At 42.7% G+C, this 16,246-nt stretch overlaps 1 protein-coding gene across 2 annotated transcripts; it reads right to left on the bottom strand.

The window, feature by feature from the left end:
- LOX (lysyl oxidase) lies at positions 1 to 14,208 on the bottom strand (the record flags this gene model as incomplete). 2 transcript variants are annotated; one of them, XM_084505151.1, is made up of 7 exons in its annotated part: positions 13,073 to 14,206; positions 12,732 to 12,840; positions 11,323 to 11,460; positions 8,885 to 9,041; positions 5,585 to 5,680; positions 5,333 to 5,448; positions 1 to 3,784 (listed from the first exon to the last, which is right to left on the bottom strand). In XM_084505151.1, the coding sequence occupies exons 1-7, from the start codon at positions 13,800 to 13,802 to the stop codon at positions 3,778 to 3,780; spliced, it is 1,353 nt and encodes a 450-aa protein (XP_084361277.1). In that variant the 5' UTR covers positions 13,803 to 14,206. The 2 variants fall into 2 exon arrangements, with proteins under 2 accessions (XP_084361277.1, XP_084361278.1); XM_084505152.1 differs by lacking the exon at positions 1 to 3,784 and having other exon boundaries at positions 5,329 to 5,448; positions 13,073 to 14,208.
- Positions 14,209 to 16,246: the final 2,038 nt, after the last annotated feature.

Below are 16,246 nucleotides of genomic sequence, written 5' to 3'. Positions count from 1 at the left end.
GAACGCTTGAAAAATTTTATTCAAGTCATTTTCACATAAATTTGCAACCATAATACGGGCATGTAACACAAGAATATGAAAGTGCAATAAAGAATACAAAGCTAGTGTCTGAATATTATAAATAAGAGCTCTTCAGATAAAGATGCAAGGTTTTTTGAAATTAAGACTCTTGGAAGAGAAGTGAAGAAAATAATGAAAACTTAAAAAAAAAAAGTTGCAAAAACAAGTGGCATTTCACTGAATCTGTAGCAATTAGTTGCATAATAAAAACCTCCCCATAGCATACTTTTTGGTTTTAATTCAAGTTAAAACCTTTCAGCACCTTTTATGATTTGGAGAAAATGAAAATGCCATATCAGCATAAATGTGAGACACAGGATAAACCACCTTTTGATGTCTCATTTATGAAATTCACCATGCTGGTCTGAATGAGTACAAAACAATGCATAAATGACAAAGAAGGTACATTTTGGTGTTTGTACCCATTCAACATGGCATAGTAAACTCTGGAGCAGAGAGAAAAACGAGTAGACTTACTAACACAAAAACATCATCTACACAATATGTTGGTTCAGATGGTGACCAATCTGTCATTTTTGTTACACTTTTGTCTAGAAATATGCAAATACCAAATATATTTCAGGATTAAAAAAAAAATATAACGAACCCCTTCTGTAATGAGTCTGGTACATGGTACGTTCCTTATGTGCAGTTTTTACCTAAAGACCTGAAATGTGGGAGGCAATTGCTTCACACATATACTAAACATTTTGTCTTTTCAAAGATCTGAGACTACATTACAACAATTTTATACTGAATTTCTCACAAAATTTGTCTGATACTGCTCCCACTGAGACCAATGGTAGATCCCTTTCAAAGACGATAGAAATAAGCCCAATGTCTTGTAAAAAATGATTCAAAAACATAATTTGCTTTATAAAATAAGGTTTTATCAAACATTTTTTATAAATGTTTTTCAGCAAAAATGCAAGTAATTTCTTAAATATATTCCAGTATGAAAACAGTCAGTTAAGATGTCTGGGACAAAACTGCAGAGCCAAGATACTAAAAATTCTGGTTGGCGCTCCCCTAATTAAAAATGCTTCTACACATGCTATTTGATCAACTCTTCTACTGCATTGTGATTAGCTGTAGTTAAATAAGGTAAGTTAAAGTCATATTTCTTCTTTTTTTTTTAATCCTAAAATCTCTTGCTTTTCTGAATAGACTGTTCATGTTATCTTCAGCAATGTTTGTGCTATCGTATATTACTGTCACGTTCCTTAACACACACTTTAAAACAAGTTAAAATATTTTGCTACGGAAAAGAGCTACATCCCTGTAGCCACAATATCCCCAATACTCAAAGTTATGGCGTTCGACACCTTTCCAAACCAGGCCGTTCCCATTGAAAGGTCTAAGTCCAGTACTAAAACTTGCTCCACCTACACAGATGCTTAACCTTCTCTGGCTTCTTGCTGACTTCAGTGGAGTTCTGCAAGTAGTTTGGGTATAGACATGCGAGCAGGTGACTGCCTAGAAAGCTGAGGGAGAAATTCCTCAGCTGCTCTGTGTCCAGTTAGTTTCTTGTCCCACATTCAGTGTCAGGCACAATGAGGTAAGAGCACACAACCTCTTACCAGGAAGCAGTCTGTGCCCACAGCTTAGCTTCCATTACAGTAGTAGCTTGTGTGTCCACTGCCCAAGCTGCTATCAGGACTTTCACCCCAGTTCTAACCTAAGTTTCTAGAAAGGTGAATGCACTTGCATCCCTTAAACCCTAGTCTTAAAAACTCTTTGAGCTGAGATTTCAGAAGCCTGAGCTTTAATCAGGCCCTCACTTTGCAGACACATGTAATAAATGGCTTTCTAATAAACCTAGTTTCCAAATTTTGCTCCTGTTCGCTGCCCATACTGGTGACTGATTGCTAAAATGGATCTCTGAACAAACAAAAAGGGACCTGCAGTCTAAACTGTATTCAGGACACACTTCAAACTTGGGGTAGTAATCACTTGGTTGTTGGTTCTTAGACTCTCTTTTCAGTATACCCATTAGTTGGATAAGTTTTTAACCTAGTTATGATTACGGTGGAAATACATTATACTCTTGAAATAAATATATGCAGTAAAAAACAAGCTGATCCTTAAAGGATATTATAATTGAGATAAAACTTCCAAATTTAATTCATAAGGTTCTATTTCAAAAAATATTTCCAAATACTGCCTGAAGTATTCTCAATACTGGTAACAAAATCTCCTCAGATTTTTCCTTTTTAACTATACTGAATAGCACATGTACTTAAAAAAAATCAAGAAATCAAGATACTTGATTTCTAGCTTTCACATCTCATTAGATGTTTTGAACTGCTGATTAAACATAACCAATACCAATCAATACTTCTAGGTCACTTTGTTTCAAAAGTAGATCCTTCATTTTATATGATCTGAAAAAAAGCATGAGATCCCCTTGTGATATGTTATTTCACAGTTTAAAAACAAAATCACAGCTACTGTAGCTTACAGCAGGGTGCACTGCAAAAGCAAAATAATTTGGGGATGGGAGGAGGGGTAGTGTACCCAGCACCAGTAAGACATTCAGTGAAAACTTTAATTTGGGCTGGAAATTTTTCCCCTTAAAAATGTTGTATTTGGTTCCTGAACAGCCTAAAGTAGGATATTTAATACATTGACTTTTGCTCTCCCTCTCTATATAGTATATTTTCAACTTCATTGCTTGACTACTGAGATATAAATTTTAAAAGCCAAGTACAGTACTTCAGGGGGAAGCAGGCAGTAAGCTTCTTCACGATAAAAATACCTTTTTAGAGATTCTGACCTACTTCTTTTTATGGTGCCACCTGAGTTAACTGCCTGTATTATTTTGATGGTTAACCTGTTCAACTGGTTATTTTTCACAGATGACTACACCAGGGACTCTTCGTCACCTCTAAGAGCCCTCTTCTTGACAGGTATTCATATTTATCCACATTATGTGTGCAGAAGTCTTTTAAAAGCCCCACCTTGAAAAATCTCTAAAGCATAGAAAGGTGGATAAGTTCTTTAATTCATTTCTACTGATGAAAGGTTTCTTTCAAAACCCCATCTGTTTTTGACTTAAGAAAACGGTAAAACTTCTAATGTATTAAAAATGTAAACGTAACTTTTCTTGCAGGGGTATAACTGATAGATAGATAGATAGATATGTATTTCTTCGCTATATGTTAATATCCCTTGAAAACTGAACATACTTTTCTCATTCGTATCAACATGTCCTAGCAAGTTTTATTTTAATGGTTACTGCAGCATTACTCTCAAGCTGTTTTTCATTCTGGTATTTTCTGAGATAGCTGATGTTAGTACTTTCTATTGCATTTTATTTAATTTATTTTACATAAAGTTTTGCTACTTTTTAGAATACGTTCAACAGTAATATTCTGACTGAAGTCTATTTATCACCTGAACTCCAAATTTGCAGGAGTTAAAAAATGCTCATGATTTTACTAATGAGTTAGAATTTCAAAATTTATCTGTAGATGAATCACCAGTTCCACACATTTCAATAGTTAAAGAAGTAATGCCAATTCAAATGTTTAAAATCCAGTTACAGATTTTGTTGAAAAGCAGCTGATGTGCTTCAAAATCACATGATGTGTGTGGGTGTATATGTGTATGTTCTGTAGTTTTGCTTCTATAGTGTTTACATCCTATTGAAATTTATATAATGATACTTCAGTTCAAAACATTTGGCTCTGTCTCATCCATTTTCTTGCATCCTTCTCAGTACCTGTTAAAAGAAAAGTAACAGTGGTAAGCACATGGTCAAAAATACAAAAATACAAAAAAAATCTGCTACACATCCTTCTGTCAACATGAAGATGCAGCTCAAAAAGGGCAGAAGAAATTTTGTCAGATTCTAACAGGCATGAATATATTTATTTGCTTGCATTTACAAAGATGGGGAGAACATTAAGCTAATTAATCAAGCATCTCTTCCCTTTGAATGTGAGTGAGTAGAAGCTGCGTTCACTGCATTCACCTAGTCATTGTTGCTACAGAGAAATATTTTAAAAAGCTCCTTACACAGGTCTGTCAAAAATAAATCCCTCATGACCTCTAGGACACATGTTGTTCTCTTTCACTACTTTCTACAAGTCTTACCACTGTACACTAATAATAAAGGATTATGCTGAAGCCATTTATTTAACTTCTTGCATTTATGACCTAAGTGTAATTATAAACATATCTCCATGCTGGAGTGAAATAATGTTTCTCATTTTAGTGTCATTTAATCAGCAACTTCCTAATACAAAGTAAGCAATGAACCTTTTACAGGCTAAATTATCAATATTTACTTTAAATTAATTATGTTTGCTTCATCGATGCTGTTACAGTAGACTATACTGAACATTTATTTCATTTTTTGTTTGCTGCTCTGGAATCTCACATGAATCTCTATACAGTGTTGACACATCATTTTTTATGCCATGAAATCAAACCACTTCATAATTGTTTTGTATGAGTAGCTAACATGTTATCCTGAGAACCACTTATCTCTGTGTTACAGAAGACTGCTTTCTGTGTGTATATTTTGCAACTACTAAGCTATGGCAGATCCACAAATATGAACATTATTTAAACGTGAGTGTGCCTTTTCAGAGGAAAGAAATGACAAGCATAGTTGTAGCATTGTTTAAACTTTTGAAGAACTAATGGCAAACTGTCAACACTGTGTGTCTGGGAGAGCTGTTTCAGGAAAGATAGCTGCTGTGTCCACAGCACTAAAGTAACATATACGTGTGGGATTTTGCAAAATGCTTTAACTATTTAACTGAGCTATTTAACTGCTCAACAGTTCTGTTCGAGTGCTATAAATGGGTATTGAATGAGAACAGAAAGGTTTTAGTGCAAATATAAAGGCCTGAGCCAGAGGCAGCATCTCAGAGCACAGGCGATAGTAGAATTTTGAAGTGCTATATATCCCAATAGTAAGATGACAAAAGTGAAATTCTCACTTATGATTGTTTTTCAAAGCTAAATAATTTAAAAAATAGTGTTAAATTGTGTAAATAATGTAATTAGTCCATGTCAGGATTCAAAAGATATGAAGTTATCAAGACCAAAGTAACCATACTCATCCTTCCTGACAAACCTTTGAAAAGTTTCATCCAAATTTCAAATTAACACACTAGATCCTGAAAGCTGTGAAGTGACATACTAAATAAACCTGTATCATTAGAACTGTGACTTTTTCAATAGGAAATACATCTCTAAACTTCATAAATTTGATTGTCAACTTCAGTACTATGAACACAAAACAGTTAAATATACTTACGGTGAAATTGTACAGCCAGAGGCATATGCATGGTGGCCAGTATAGCGTATATCACAGCGTACTATATTGTTGGAGTAATCGGATTCAGGTACCAAGTAGCTGGGGTTTACACTGACCTTAATAGGAGAAAGAGCAGTGTTGTTGGGTTGGTAACTTTACATTGCTTCTCTTAAAAAGCAAAAAGGAAAAAAAAAAAAAGAGAGAGAGAGAGAAGAGAGAAGGAAAGTAACTCTCCTTTCCCAAAACCCTTACCTTCAGAATGTAATTTCCAGGTTTCACATCTGTGATATCAATCCACTGGCAATCTATGTCAGCATTGTAAGTGTCGTAACAGCCAGGGCTCAATCCCTTGAAAATAAGAGTTAGATAGGTGTCAAAATTTTTTTTAGGAACAGTAACATTCCAGACATTAGTAACACTGAGACTGAAGTACACTTAGCCATCACAACATTTCAGTAGGAAAATGAAAAATTATCTCAGGGAATAAGGCTTATTTTTTCTTGGCATTTAATTTGAATACCTGAACTAGAACACATAATTCTAGCATGTCACTTTTATAGAGACCGTTTTGCTAGTATAGCATAAGAAATACCTATACTATCAGTATATATCACAACTGTGAAATATCTAGATTTTATCCGTAGTTTGAAGTCAAAAATTAAGTTAATTAAAATAATCTAGAAAACCATAATTTTGAAAAGTACTCTGAGAAGTGATGCTTAGGCATGTCTAGTTTTAATTTTCCTCCAGCTGTGCTTTTTTGGTGTGTATGACTACTTTAGTACAAGAACGGTCAGTCAGCAGGGGATCCTGAGTAGAAGGCACTGAGCTACTGATAGGAAGACTTTGAAACATGAAAGGGACCTTTACAAGACAGAATTCTGACACTACCTCCCTATTCTTCCCTAACTACCACTCCTGCCCAAATAAAAATGAGTTGGAATTATTCACTGCCAAAAGACACTTCTTCACAGAAAATAATACATTTTCCAACAGCAATGTTTCAAAGGAAACCTTACAGCTGAATATTTAAAAATCTTAATCTTAACAGAAAAAAATAAAATCAAACTTGACCAAAGATTGGACCTAAATATTTGCAAATCTCAAGTAAACAGCTTCTGAGATTTTTGAGATTCTGAGGTTTGTTGGTCTTATCAATGCGTATAAATATCTGAGGGGAGGGTGTTGAGAGGATGGAGCCAGTCTCTTTTCAGCTGTGCCCAGTGACAGAACGAGAGGCAATGGGCACAAACTGAAGCACAGGAGGTTCCAGATGAATATGAGGGGGCATTTCTGTACTGTGAGGATGACAGAGCACTGGGACAGGTTGCCCAGAGAGGTTGTGGAGTCTCCTTCTCTGGAGATATTCAAAATCCATTTAGATGCCATCCTGTGCAAAGTGCTCTAGGTGATCCTGCTCAGCAGGGGATTTGGACTAGATGATCTCCAGAGGTCCGTTCCAACCTCAACCACTCTATGACTCTGTGATTGAGTATGAACTTCATCACCTGTGTTGGAACCTGTCACCACCCTTAGGAAGAGCATATCTTTTTGCTCTGTGTAAGTGCAACCTCTAAACAGGAAAAGGAAAATTGAGGGCTGTTTGCACATTTAGTTTTTCAGGGAAGTGCCCCGGTGGGGTTTCTCTTCAGGCAAACACAGACACAAGAATTCTGATACAATTTAAAATGTAGTCTTTCTTCCAGACCTATCTTTTCTGAAAGTTTCTTTGCAGTTTAGGAACTTTAAAAAGAATTTCCATATATGAATGTATCAGTGGTTCAAATGTGGTGTTTTTCATCATGGCCGATGTAGACTGGTTTAGGCAAAGCTAATACATTCTAGTAACACACAGATTGCTCAAAATCCAAGTCCACAAGAATTCCCTCTTGACCCAGCTGGTGATCAGCTCAGACTCTCTCACGTATGTGCCAAGTCTGAGGCTGGAGGAAAGTTTTACAGTCCAATTACAAACCCCTGAAATATGGGCTTCCAGTGGAAATGCTGACATAGGCATGATTCTACTGACACAAATACACCAGCTGTAAAATATGCATGTTGCTTAGTTAGATGTCATCATCTACAGAAGGAGAAAAGATGTTTATAAAACCTCTTCAAAGCTTTTATGTAGTGTAGATCATTCATTATATTTAAAATTCAGATGCATACACGTCAGCCAGTGAAGCATGGCTGTCATTCTCTGTGATAAAATAACTACCTCCTAGATTAAAAACTGCAGAGTAAGGGATACAAGTTCACGGTATAGCCACACTGAGATAAACCACAGGTCCATTGAGCTCATTGTCATGTCTCTGACAGTGGTCAGCAACAGATGATTGAGGAGAAAAAACAAAAGAAATGGGATTCATAATGTCCCTTAGCCAGATAAATTCCTTCCACCAGGCATTTAACAATATCTGAGACACAGAATGCCATCAGATTGTGTTTAATAGCCTCCATTATTTGGCCAAAGATTTTTTTTGAACTCATAGATTATTTTTGGTCTCTGCAACATCCTATGGCAAGGAGTTGAACAATTTATTCTTATGTCAAAAGAGCACCCTTCAATGTCTTAAAGATGTTGCCTGGCAATTCTTTTGGATATCCTAAATTCTTGTACTGTGAAAAACAGTGAATATCAATGATTTCTTCTTCCAATCCAGGATCATTCATGATTTGGTACTATTTCTGGCTTTTCAAATATGAAAATATTTTTCACGCCCTATGAAATCCTAATGTTGTAGCCATACTACGCTCCTGATCATCCTTGTTCTCCTAGGGTTGGTTGCTTTGCTTGTTTATGGTAACAGTTTTGAGAGGCAGTGACCAGCACTCCACACAATAGTCAAGGTAGCAGTCTATCATGAACTGGTATATCAGAATGGTACATTCTTTTTTGTTGTTGTTGTTTGTTTGTTTGTTTTTTGTTGTTTTTTGGCTGTTTCTTTAATAGCCCTAATATCTTGCTTTACACTTGTATATGACTAATATACACACGTTCACATGGCTGTGATTCTTTAATGGCCTTCTATATATGCATAAAACAATGCTGTAAACTTTCTGTACAGGACTGCCACCCAGTAACTACAGGTATCAAGGAAATTCAACACTTTGCAGCTTCATGCTCTGCAAGAGAGAAGATACTACCTATGAACACTGGGAACAGCCAGGGGCATCACCCAACAGTTCCTGGAGGAATGAACACTTCAAACAACTTTACTGACTCAGTCTTCAGTTCTCTTTAGCTTGCTAGACCAGTCCTGTCTATAAATTGAAAGAATTTGTGGTGTGCTTTAACACAGGTCAGTTACCAGTGGTGTAAGTTAACGAGTATCCCTGCATTTTAGTGACACCTGCATTTCACAGCAACTAGGTAAACTATAATATTTCAAGTCGCTGTCCCAACCTCTGTGATGCAGAATTTCCACACCTGTTAGCACATCAGATTTAGCCTGTACTGATAGGAAAAAGACACACAATCAAAAAATAAATCAGATAGGAGAAAGAAACCCTGAACCAACTCTTTCTGGTTGTCCCTGAACCAACTCTTACCTGCGTGTGTGCTGTACATGCATATCGTCTATAATACCCGTAATCACAGGAGGTATCTTCAAGACAGAAGCTTGCTTTGTGTCCTTCAGCAACTTTTCTGTGTGAGCTCGCATCCAACAAGTCATAGTGACTGAATTCATCCATGCTGTGATAATGTCTGTGAGACCATGGATATGTTATTAAAGATGGATCAGATTTTGTCAGCATAATTTTAACATATTCCTATTCACTTATCAAGATAAGACCTGGCCACATTTTCTTCATTGCACATAACACATATGTTAGTATACTTTCCTATTATAAGCCACTCAGTTAAGTATTCTATTCATTATTCCAATTTTCAATGAGTATAAAAACCCCAACTTCTTCAAGCAAATGATAGGGGAAAAACTGTACAACAGCCCGGTTTTTCCAAAAGTTACCATTTTACAGAGAATGAGCTGTTATTATCAGAATAACAATAGCAAATATTACATAGTTCATACTTGAGTTGTACATCTTATAACTCTGCCTTTGGGCAGAGTTTGGCTAGGAATGCTTACCTTACATACTGTAAATTCCAGAGATGTTTCCTACTTGTTACCCAAAAACCAGCTATTTACCTTCCCATTTCCATGGTCCTCAGTCCATGGAAATCCATATCACATTCATAATATTAGTGAAAACAAATTTGCATGAAGGAAGCTTTGGTGTACAGATCTCATTAGCTTGGTCATTAAGAACTAACGGAAACTGAACAGAGATGTCAGCATTTTTGTAGTCTACAGTTAATGTGGTCTCTATTTCAAAAGTGCATATGCTTTCAATCTAGGCACAGTATTTTTCTTGCTTTCATACACTGTGAGTTATATCTCTCTCCGTGGACTTGAACACCTACTATTCTAGTAGTCCCACTTTTTCTTTAAAGGTGGAAACCTAAACTTGTACTACCTATCTGCACTTTGTGTGCAGCACTTGGCTACTGTTACTTATGAACACTTTCAGCTCAAGAGCTACATGAAAAAGGTAATTAAATAGAATTCAAACATACTGTTAAAATGGAGAGAAGCACAGAAGTCTAGCAAGCATACATGTCAGGAACACTAAAACCAGTTCACAGATGATGACTAGCCAAAGGCATTAGTAGTTATAGTCTATTTCCAAATGGACTTGTTTCACTGCCATAGGAATGGTCACGAGAAATGGATTTTTTTTGTTGGCAGTATATGGTCTGTCCAAGAACTGTATTAACATCAGAGACACTTTGCATCTGGATAGTGATATCTGGGCTACAGTAGCACAGTACGAAACTGCTTTTCTACCAATGAAGATTTCAACTTCTCTCCATCCATTTCATCATCCACTTATCAACTTAGTAAGTGCCAGGGTGGGGGCTTTGTTGTTTTTGTTGGATTTTTTTCACAGTGGGTGTTTAACTAAAACATTTCTGGAAGCTTTTTCTGTTTGGCTTGATTTGGTTTTAGTTTTTTGATCCTTACAAGATTTATAACCTAGTAGTATCAGTCCTTCTTTGAAAGAATTTGTTTTAATGAAACCAATTTTTCATCCAAGTTTGACTACAGGCAGTTAAGCTTAAAGCCCCTGAAACTAGAGACAATTGACAGAAGTGGCATTCAGGTTAAGCCCACATTACATAGTATTTTTAATAGAACAATACTAAATCATCATTAAGTACCCATTACTTAGAACTATATTTTAAGTAAGGTGGAAGTATGGTAAATTTTCTAATAGTTTACAATTGATTCAGCTATGAAATAGCAGAAATAGGAACAAGCCTCCAAGCCTGCATGTGAATTTTCTGAAATTGTACAAGTTTGCAATGTTACCTGCTCCCAAAATGTTGGGAATTTCCCTTGCCACATTCCCAACAATTTTGCCATTCAAGAGCCATACTGCTCTGCTAAAATATCATGCTATGATATGAATGTTGATAAGGAGATCAGTCAACTCAGTACCAAGTCTGTACCAACTCAGTACCCATTGATCTGAACATGCCTTGTCAAACTAGCCCAAGAAGTTCAGGTCAAGAAGTATGGGTCAGTGGTTACAATGACAGGGAACATCTTAGTAAACGTGCATTTTAGAATTTCCACAGTTACTTTGTTTTATTTTCATTTACTGGTTCGACTTATATGTAACTAGATAGTAACCTTAATAGAATATAGTTGAAGGAGAAGTTTCCCTGTCAAAAACTGAATTGAGGCATGTAACAAATTTATACTTGCAAGAATTTTATAGATATCCAATCTTCATTTTGTTTTCACACAGCTCTCTGAAAGTGATTACCACTAGCATAAAATGAATCACGGAGTAAAATGCTAAAGCTTCCCATAGCTTTCCCCCAGCTCCACTCTGGTTTCAGAAAATGTCACCTTATAATTGACAATTTGTTACTGAAAGAGATAATTAGAAGGTACCATACTGAACACTTCACTCACTGGTGACAGCTGTGCCACTCCCATGAATAACGGGGTCTGCTTGGTAGAAAATCCGATGTGCCTTGATTTTTCACTCTTTGAGGGAACCTCAGGAGCACTCGGTTATCATAGTCTCTAACATCTGCTCGATAAGCTGAACTGTAACAGTGCAAAAAGAAGAGCCATAAGTATATGCAAAACAAGCACACTTTAAAAATACATTATATTGTTTCAGAAGTGATTGAATATTATTGATCTTTTAAGCCTCCTTAAAGCTCATGCAATAGAGATGCACAAGAATTCCACGTGGTGTCTTCAGAAGGGCCTGGTATCAGAGGAAGAACTGAGTAAGATTCAGACCTGCTTCTAATCTCACAAAGAGGAGCTGGATCACCGACTCTCTGGCTCTGCCTGTTAAGCAGATCACTGCTTAGCTGTAAAATTACTCTGGTACCAAAAGTACAATCACAGTAACTACTGTTAACCAAAAAAAATCACTGTGAATATAAGATCACGTAACAGATGTTTGTTTCTGTTGTAAAAATATTATTGAACACATGCCCCAGGCTTATCCTATTTTACACAGCCGTAATCTACAGCTTTTTACATACTGAATGATTTAATCATTTGCTAGTCAGCAAGAACATTTCGAATTGCCTTCATTGTAAAGTGAGAACAAAAAATACCAGTTCTTATACCATGTTTTCTTTTTTCAGCAAATGAAGAAAGAGCACGACCACAGAAAGAGTCTGACATCAATTAATGATGCTGGTAAATAATAAATGTGTTTTGCACGATAAGATATCAAACCAGTTAAAATGGTTAAAACCAGCCACGGTGATTTTGTTCCAAACAAAACAGGAAAAGTCCCTCATTGCCAAGTGTACAGGACCTAACTTGGTCAGCAAAGCTGCTATTTCAGACTGTTGCAAGGCTTGGAAACACTTCTCAGGGCGATTTTAGTTTTAAGATGCACTGCAATACATATGTCCAGAAACAATTAGCATGTTTCAATTTTAACAGTAACTTGTGCTGGCTAGGAATAGGTTTTTACAAGTGGAGTAGAATACAATTTGGCAGGATTAGAAGAGGCTGATGAAAATCACCAGGTCCAAGTGGATTTTTCAGTGCCTCCATTTTGCAAAACTCAGCGACGTTCAAATGAGCCTGGCAATAGAAACGTGCAGCATCACTCAAAAAAAAAAAAAAAAAAAAAAAGTGGAGTTTCTTCGAAGTGTCTTTGGCTTCTCCTTCTAATGGGGTCATGCTGTTCTGCTACATGCACAACCCTGCCATCTGCCACATGCTCAGAAAAGGGCTGCAGAGGGGTCTGCACGTCCCCAGGCCCTCTGGCCTCCCGTCTCCCACTCCCCACCAGTCCACAGCTGCAGCAGCACCACCATGAAACCCAGGGCACGAACCATGCCTACCTTGCCAGGCAGTTCTCCTCGGCAGCACATCTCAAGTTATACATGGACATCCTCTGGACGTACGTGGACGCCTGGATGTAATAGGGATCCGGGACTAAGTCAGGGAGACCTGCAGTTCATCAAACCAACCACAGAACAGCAAGATCAACCCAGGACATGTCTGCACACACTTGGCCCCCATCCCCATCCTCAAGGAGACGTCGCCTGCCCCCCGTTACGCGCTCTCCCGTGCGTCCAGACCCTTCCTCGTAAAAAAGAGGGGCAAAAGAGACTGGGAGAGGGGGAAGAGGGGGAAAAATGAGTAAGACAGAGGTAGAGGAGGAGCGGGGGGGGGCTCTTACCGTACTGGAAGTAGCCGGTGCCGTAGCCGGGCCTGTACCTGCTGCCCTGGCGGGGCCTCTCGTAGGTGTCATAGTAGTTGTAGTAGGGGTTATCGTCCGTGTACTTGTAGGGGTTGTACGGGTCGTCGCCCACCATCACATCCTCCCTGCCGCCCCGCGGGCCGCCGGGGGGGAGCAAGCCGCCGGCCCCGGGCCCTCCGGCGGGGCTGCTGGGGGCGCTGGGCCGCGACGGCCCCGCCGAGGGGCTGCGGGCGCCGCCGGGGGTGGCAGCCCCGGGGCCGGGGCCGGGGCCGGGGCCGGGGCGGCGGGCGGCGGGCGGCTGGTAGCCGGCCTGGAACCAGTGGCGAGCGCCGGAGCCGCGGCTGCCGCCGTCGGGCTGCGGGTGCCCGGCGGCCGTCGGGCGGTCGGCGCTGCCCCGCGGCTGCGAGGCGTTGTTGCGGAGCAGCAGGATGGGGCTGCCCGCCGGCTCGGCCGCCTGCCGGCGCCGCGGGGGCTGGTACTGGGAGCCGAGGCTGAGCAGGCTGTACACCTGCCCGTTGTTCTCCCACTGGATCCGCTGCCTCCAGGCGGCGGGGGGCGGCGGGGCGGCGGCGGGGCGGCGCGGCGGCGGCTGCTGGTGCTGCTGCTGCTGGTGCTGCTGCTGCTGCTGGCAGCCGGCGGGCCGGAGGCAGCTCCAGTAGATGCAGGCGTGGAGCTGGGCGAGCAGGAGCCCCGGCCGGGAGAAATGCATCTTGGCGGCGGGGGCAGGCAGCTGAGCACGGAGGGCGAGAGCGGGGCGAGGGGCGCCCCGGTGCCGGGGGAGGGGGCTCCGGCCGGGCCGGGCCGCCGAGGAGGAGGAGGAGGATGAGGAGGAGGATGAGGAGGATGAGGAAGAAAGGCGGGGGGCACCCGGTCGCTCAGGAGCGGCGGCAGGCGGGCGGTGCCATCGGGCAGGTCGGGCCGTCGGGAGGGAGCCCGGCCCGGGGGAGGCGGCGGGAGCGGCTCCTCTTCTCGGCGGTATTTATAGGCGAGGGGGTGCGAATGGGAGCCGGAGCAAACAACCAGCCTCTCACCGTCCTCCGGCCCGCGCGGGCGTCTGCAGCGAGGGAAGGAGGAGGAGGAGAGCAGGGACTTTAAACTCGCTGGCACGCTCGCAAAGTTACACAAGCCCCGCTGGCTGCGCCCCCGCTATTTGTTCACGTAATGCGGCTGGAAACGTGCGGCCCGGACGGCTCCCCCGCCGCCACCGCCCCCCGACCGGGCGGGGGAGGCCGGAGGGGGACGGGGCACGGGGCTGGGCGGCGGCGGGACCCCGGTGGGCAGAGCCCAGCCCCGACGGGCCGGGCCGGGCCGGGCCGGGCCGTGCTGAGCCCAGCCGAGCCGGGCCGGGCTGGGCCGGGCCCGCGGCGGGCGATCGCGCTCAGACACACGTAGGCTGCCAGGCGGCGGGGCCGCGCCAGAGTTATGCCGTGGGGCAGCGCCAAAGTATGCAAAGGAAAAATGCTATTAGCTCATCAGCGCTGGAGAGACTCGAAACGGGGTGGCGGCGAAGGGGGAAGGGGCCGCTAGCGAGAGGTGAAACACGGTTCTGGAAAATGCGCCGGGCGGCCGGCACATCGCCCCGGCCGGGCAGCGGCTGCGGGTGGAGAGGGAAGGGGGGGGAGCTCCGTGTCGGGGCTGGGTAGCGGAGTCGCTTAACGAGCTGTTAATTAGGAGAAAACCTTCATCAAACGAGCAGCCCCTCGAGGATCCAGAGCTGCCTTTCTGAGTGTGAGTCACACGAGCAGCGCGCTGGCGGCTGCTCGCCGGGAGGCGAAACCCGCACGGCCGGGACCGGCAGCGGCACCGGGACCCCGGCACCGGGACCCCTGCGGCCCGGGTCCCCCGCTGCCTTTGCCAAGGGTCTTCGGCTTAGAGCCAGACAGAGCGGCGGAGGGGAGGCCGCCACCATCACCACCACCACTGTTAACACCACCACCACCACCACCATCACCATCACCACCATCACCACCACCACCATCAGTCAGCCCCACGCCAACATCTCAGCGCTGGGATGTGTCCTCCACCACTACCACCACCTCCACCACCACCACTGGTCCCACACCAGCAGCTCGGTGCTTTGGACGTGCTCCCCGCCACCACCAGCACACACACAGTGATCCCCCATGCTGGGCTGGGTGTGCTTCTCGTGGCTGCTGTACTGAGGTGACCTCCAGGCTCTCCTCTTGTGCCACGGCCCATGGTGGTTCGTTTGCGTGTTGCCTCCAGAGGTTTGCAGGCTGTGACCCAAGTCCTACAAAATGGGGCACTGTGCTGTGGCTGTGAGGGCATGCGAGGGTGAGGCACCCAACATCAGTGCCACCAGGGCCTGACCTGGCAGGTCTCCGTGGCCACTGACAAGCCCTGTGCCCAGTGTCACCCCAGTGTCCCATCAGGCCCACCACTGTGGCTGATATCTGTGGCTGTACTGCAAGAGAGTGTGAGGCCCTGGGCACTGACACACCACATCCACCCACATCATCTCAAGGCCCCAGATCCCTGGGATATCAGTGGACAAGTGTAAAAACTCCCTGTCTGGAGGACACTGAGGAGCGCAGGGTGATTTTCATCACAGAGAGCAAAGTCTTCTTGCCTGGAGCACCTCAGCAGCCATGTGGGTGCTGGTTGTCCCTGACAGCCAGCAGCAGGCTGGTGAGGAGCACCCACCAGACCAGGGCCCCCAACAGACCCTGTCCCTGGCAGCCCGCTGCAGAGTTGGGTCTCCTTACTCATCATATTTGTGTATTGTCTGTCCCCTCAGACCATTACCATTGTGGCTTTGAAAATAGTCTTCTCCATTTAAAGTTTTGCCTGGAACAATCAGTGACTAAGACTGAGTAAAATGGAAAGGTTGAAGACAGGGAAAATACAAGACCAAAGAAATGAGGTTTCTGTCTTTCTAATCTTCCTCTAAATCTTACTAGTGTTACAAACAGCAGGTTGTCTCCCAATGTGTGACATTAGAAAATCTTTCCACACAGTGGGATTCTAGCCATATGTTTTTTGGTTTATTTTTGGTCTTTGGTTTTTGGTTTTTGCTTTGCCTCATTAAGTAACTATTATTTTTTTTTAAACTGGAGAAAGCATAGTTGAGCCTGCCCTGCCCATTTATCACCCATTCGCACTGTTTGCCATTTTTTCCACAGAACAACCTTT

This window comes from Aythya ferina (assembly GCF_964211825.1).
Source record: "Aythya ferina genome assembly, chromosome: Z".
Lineage (NCBI taxonomy): Eukaryota > Metazoa > Chordata > Aves > Anseriformes > Anatidae > Aythya > Aythya ferina.
The sequence above is the reverse complement of the archived record's forward strand: the minus strand, read 5'-3'. Positions and strand labels throughout refer to the sequence as shown.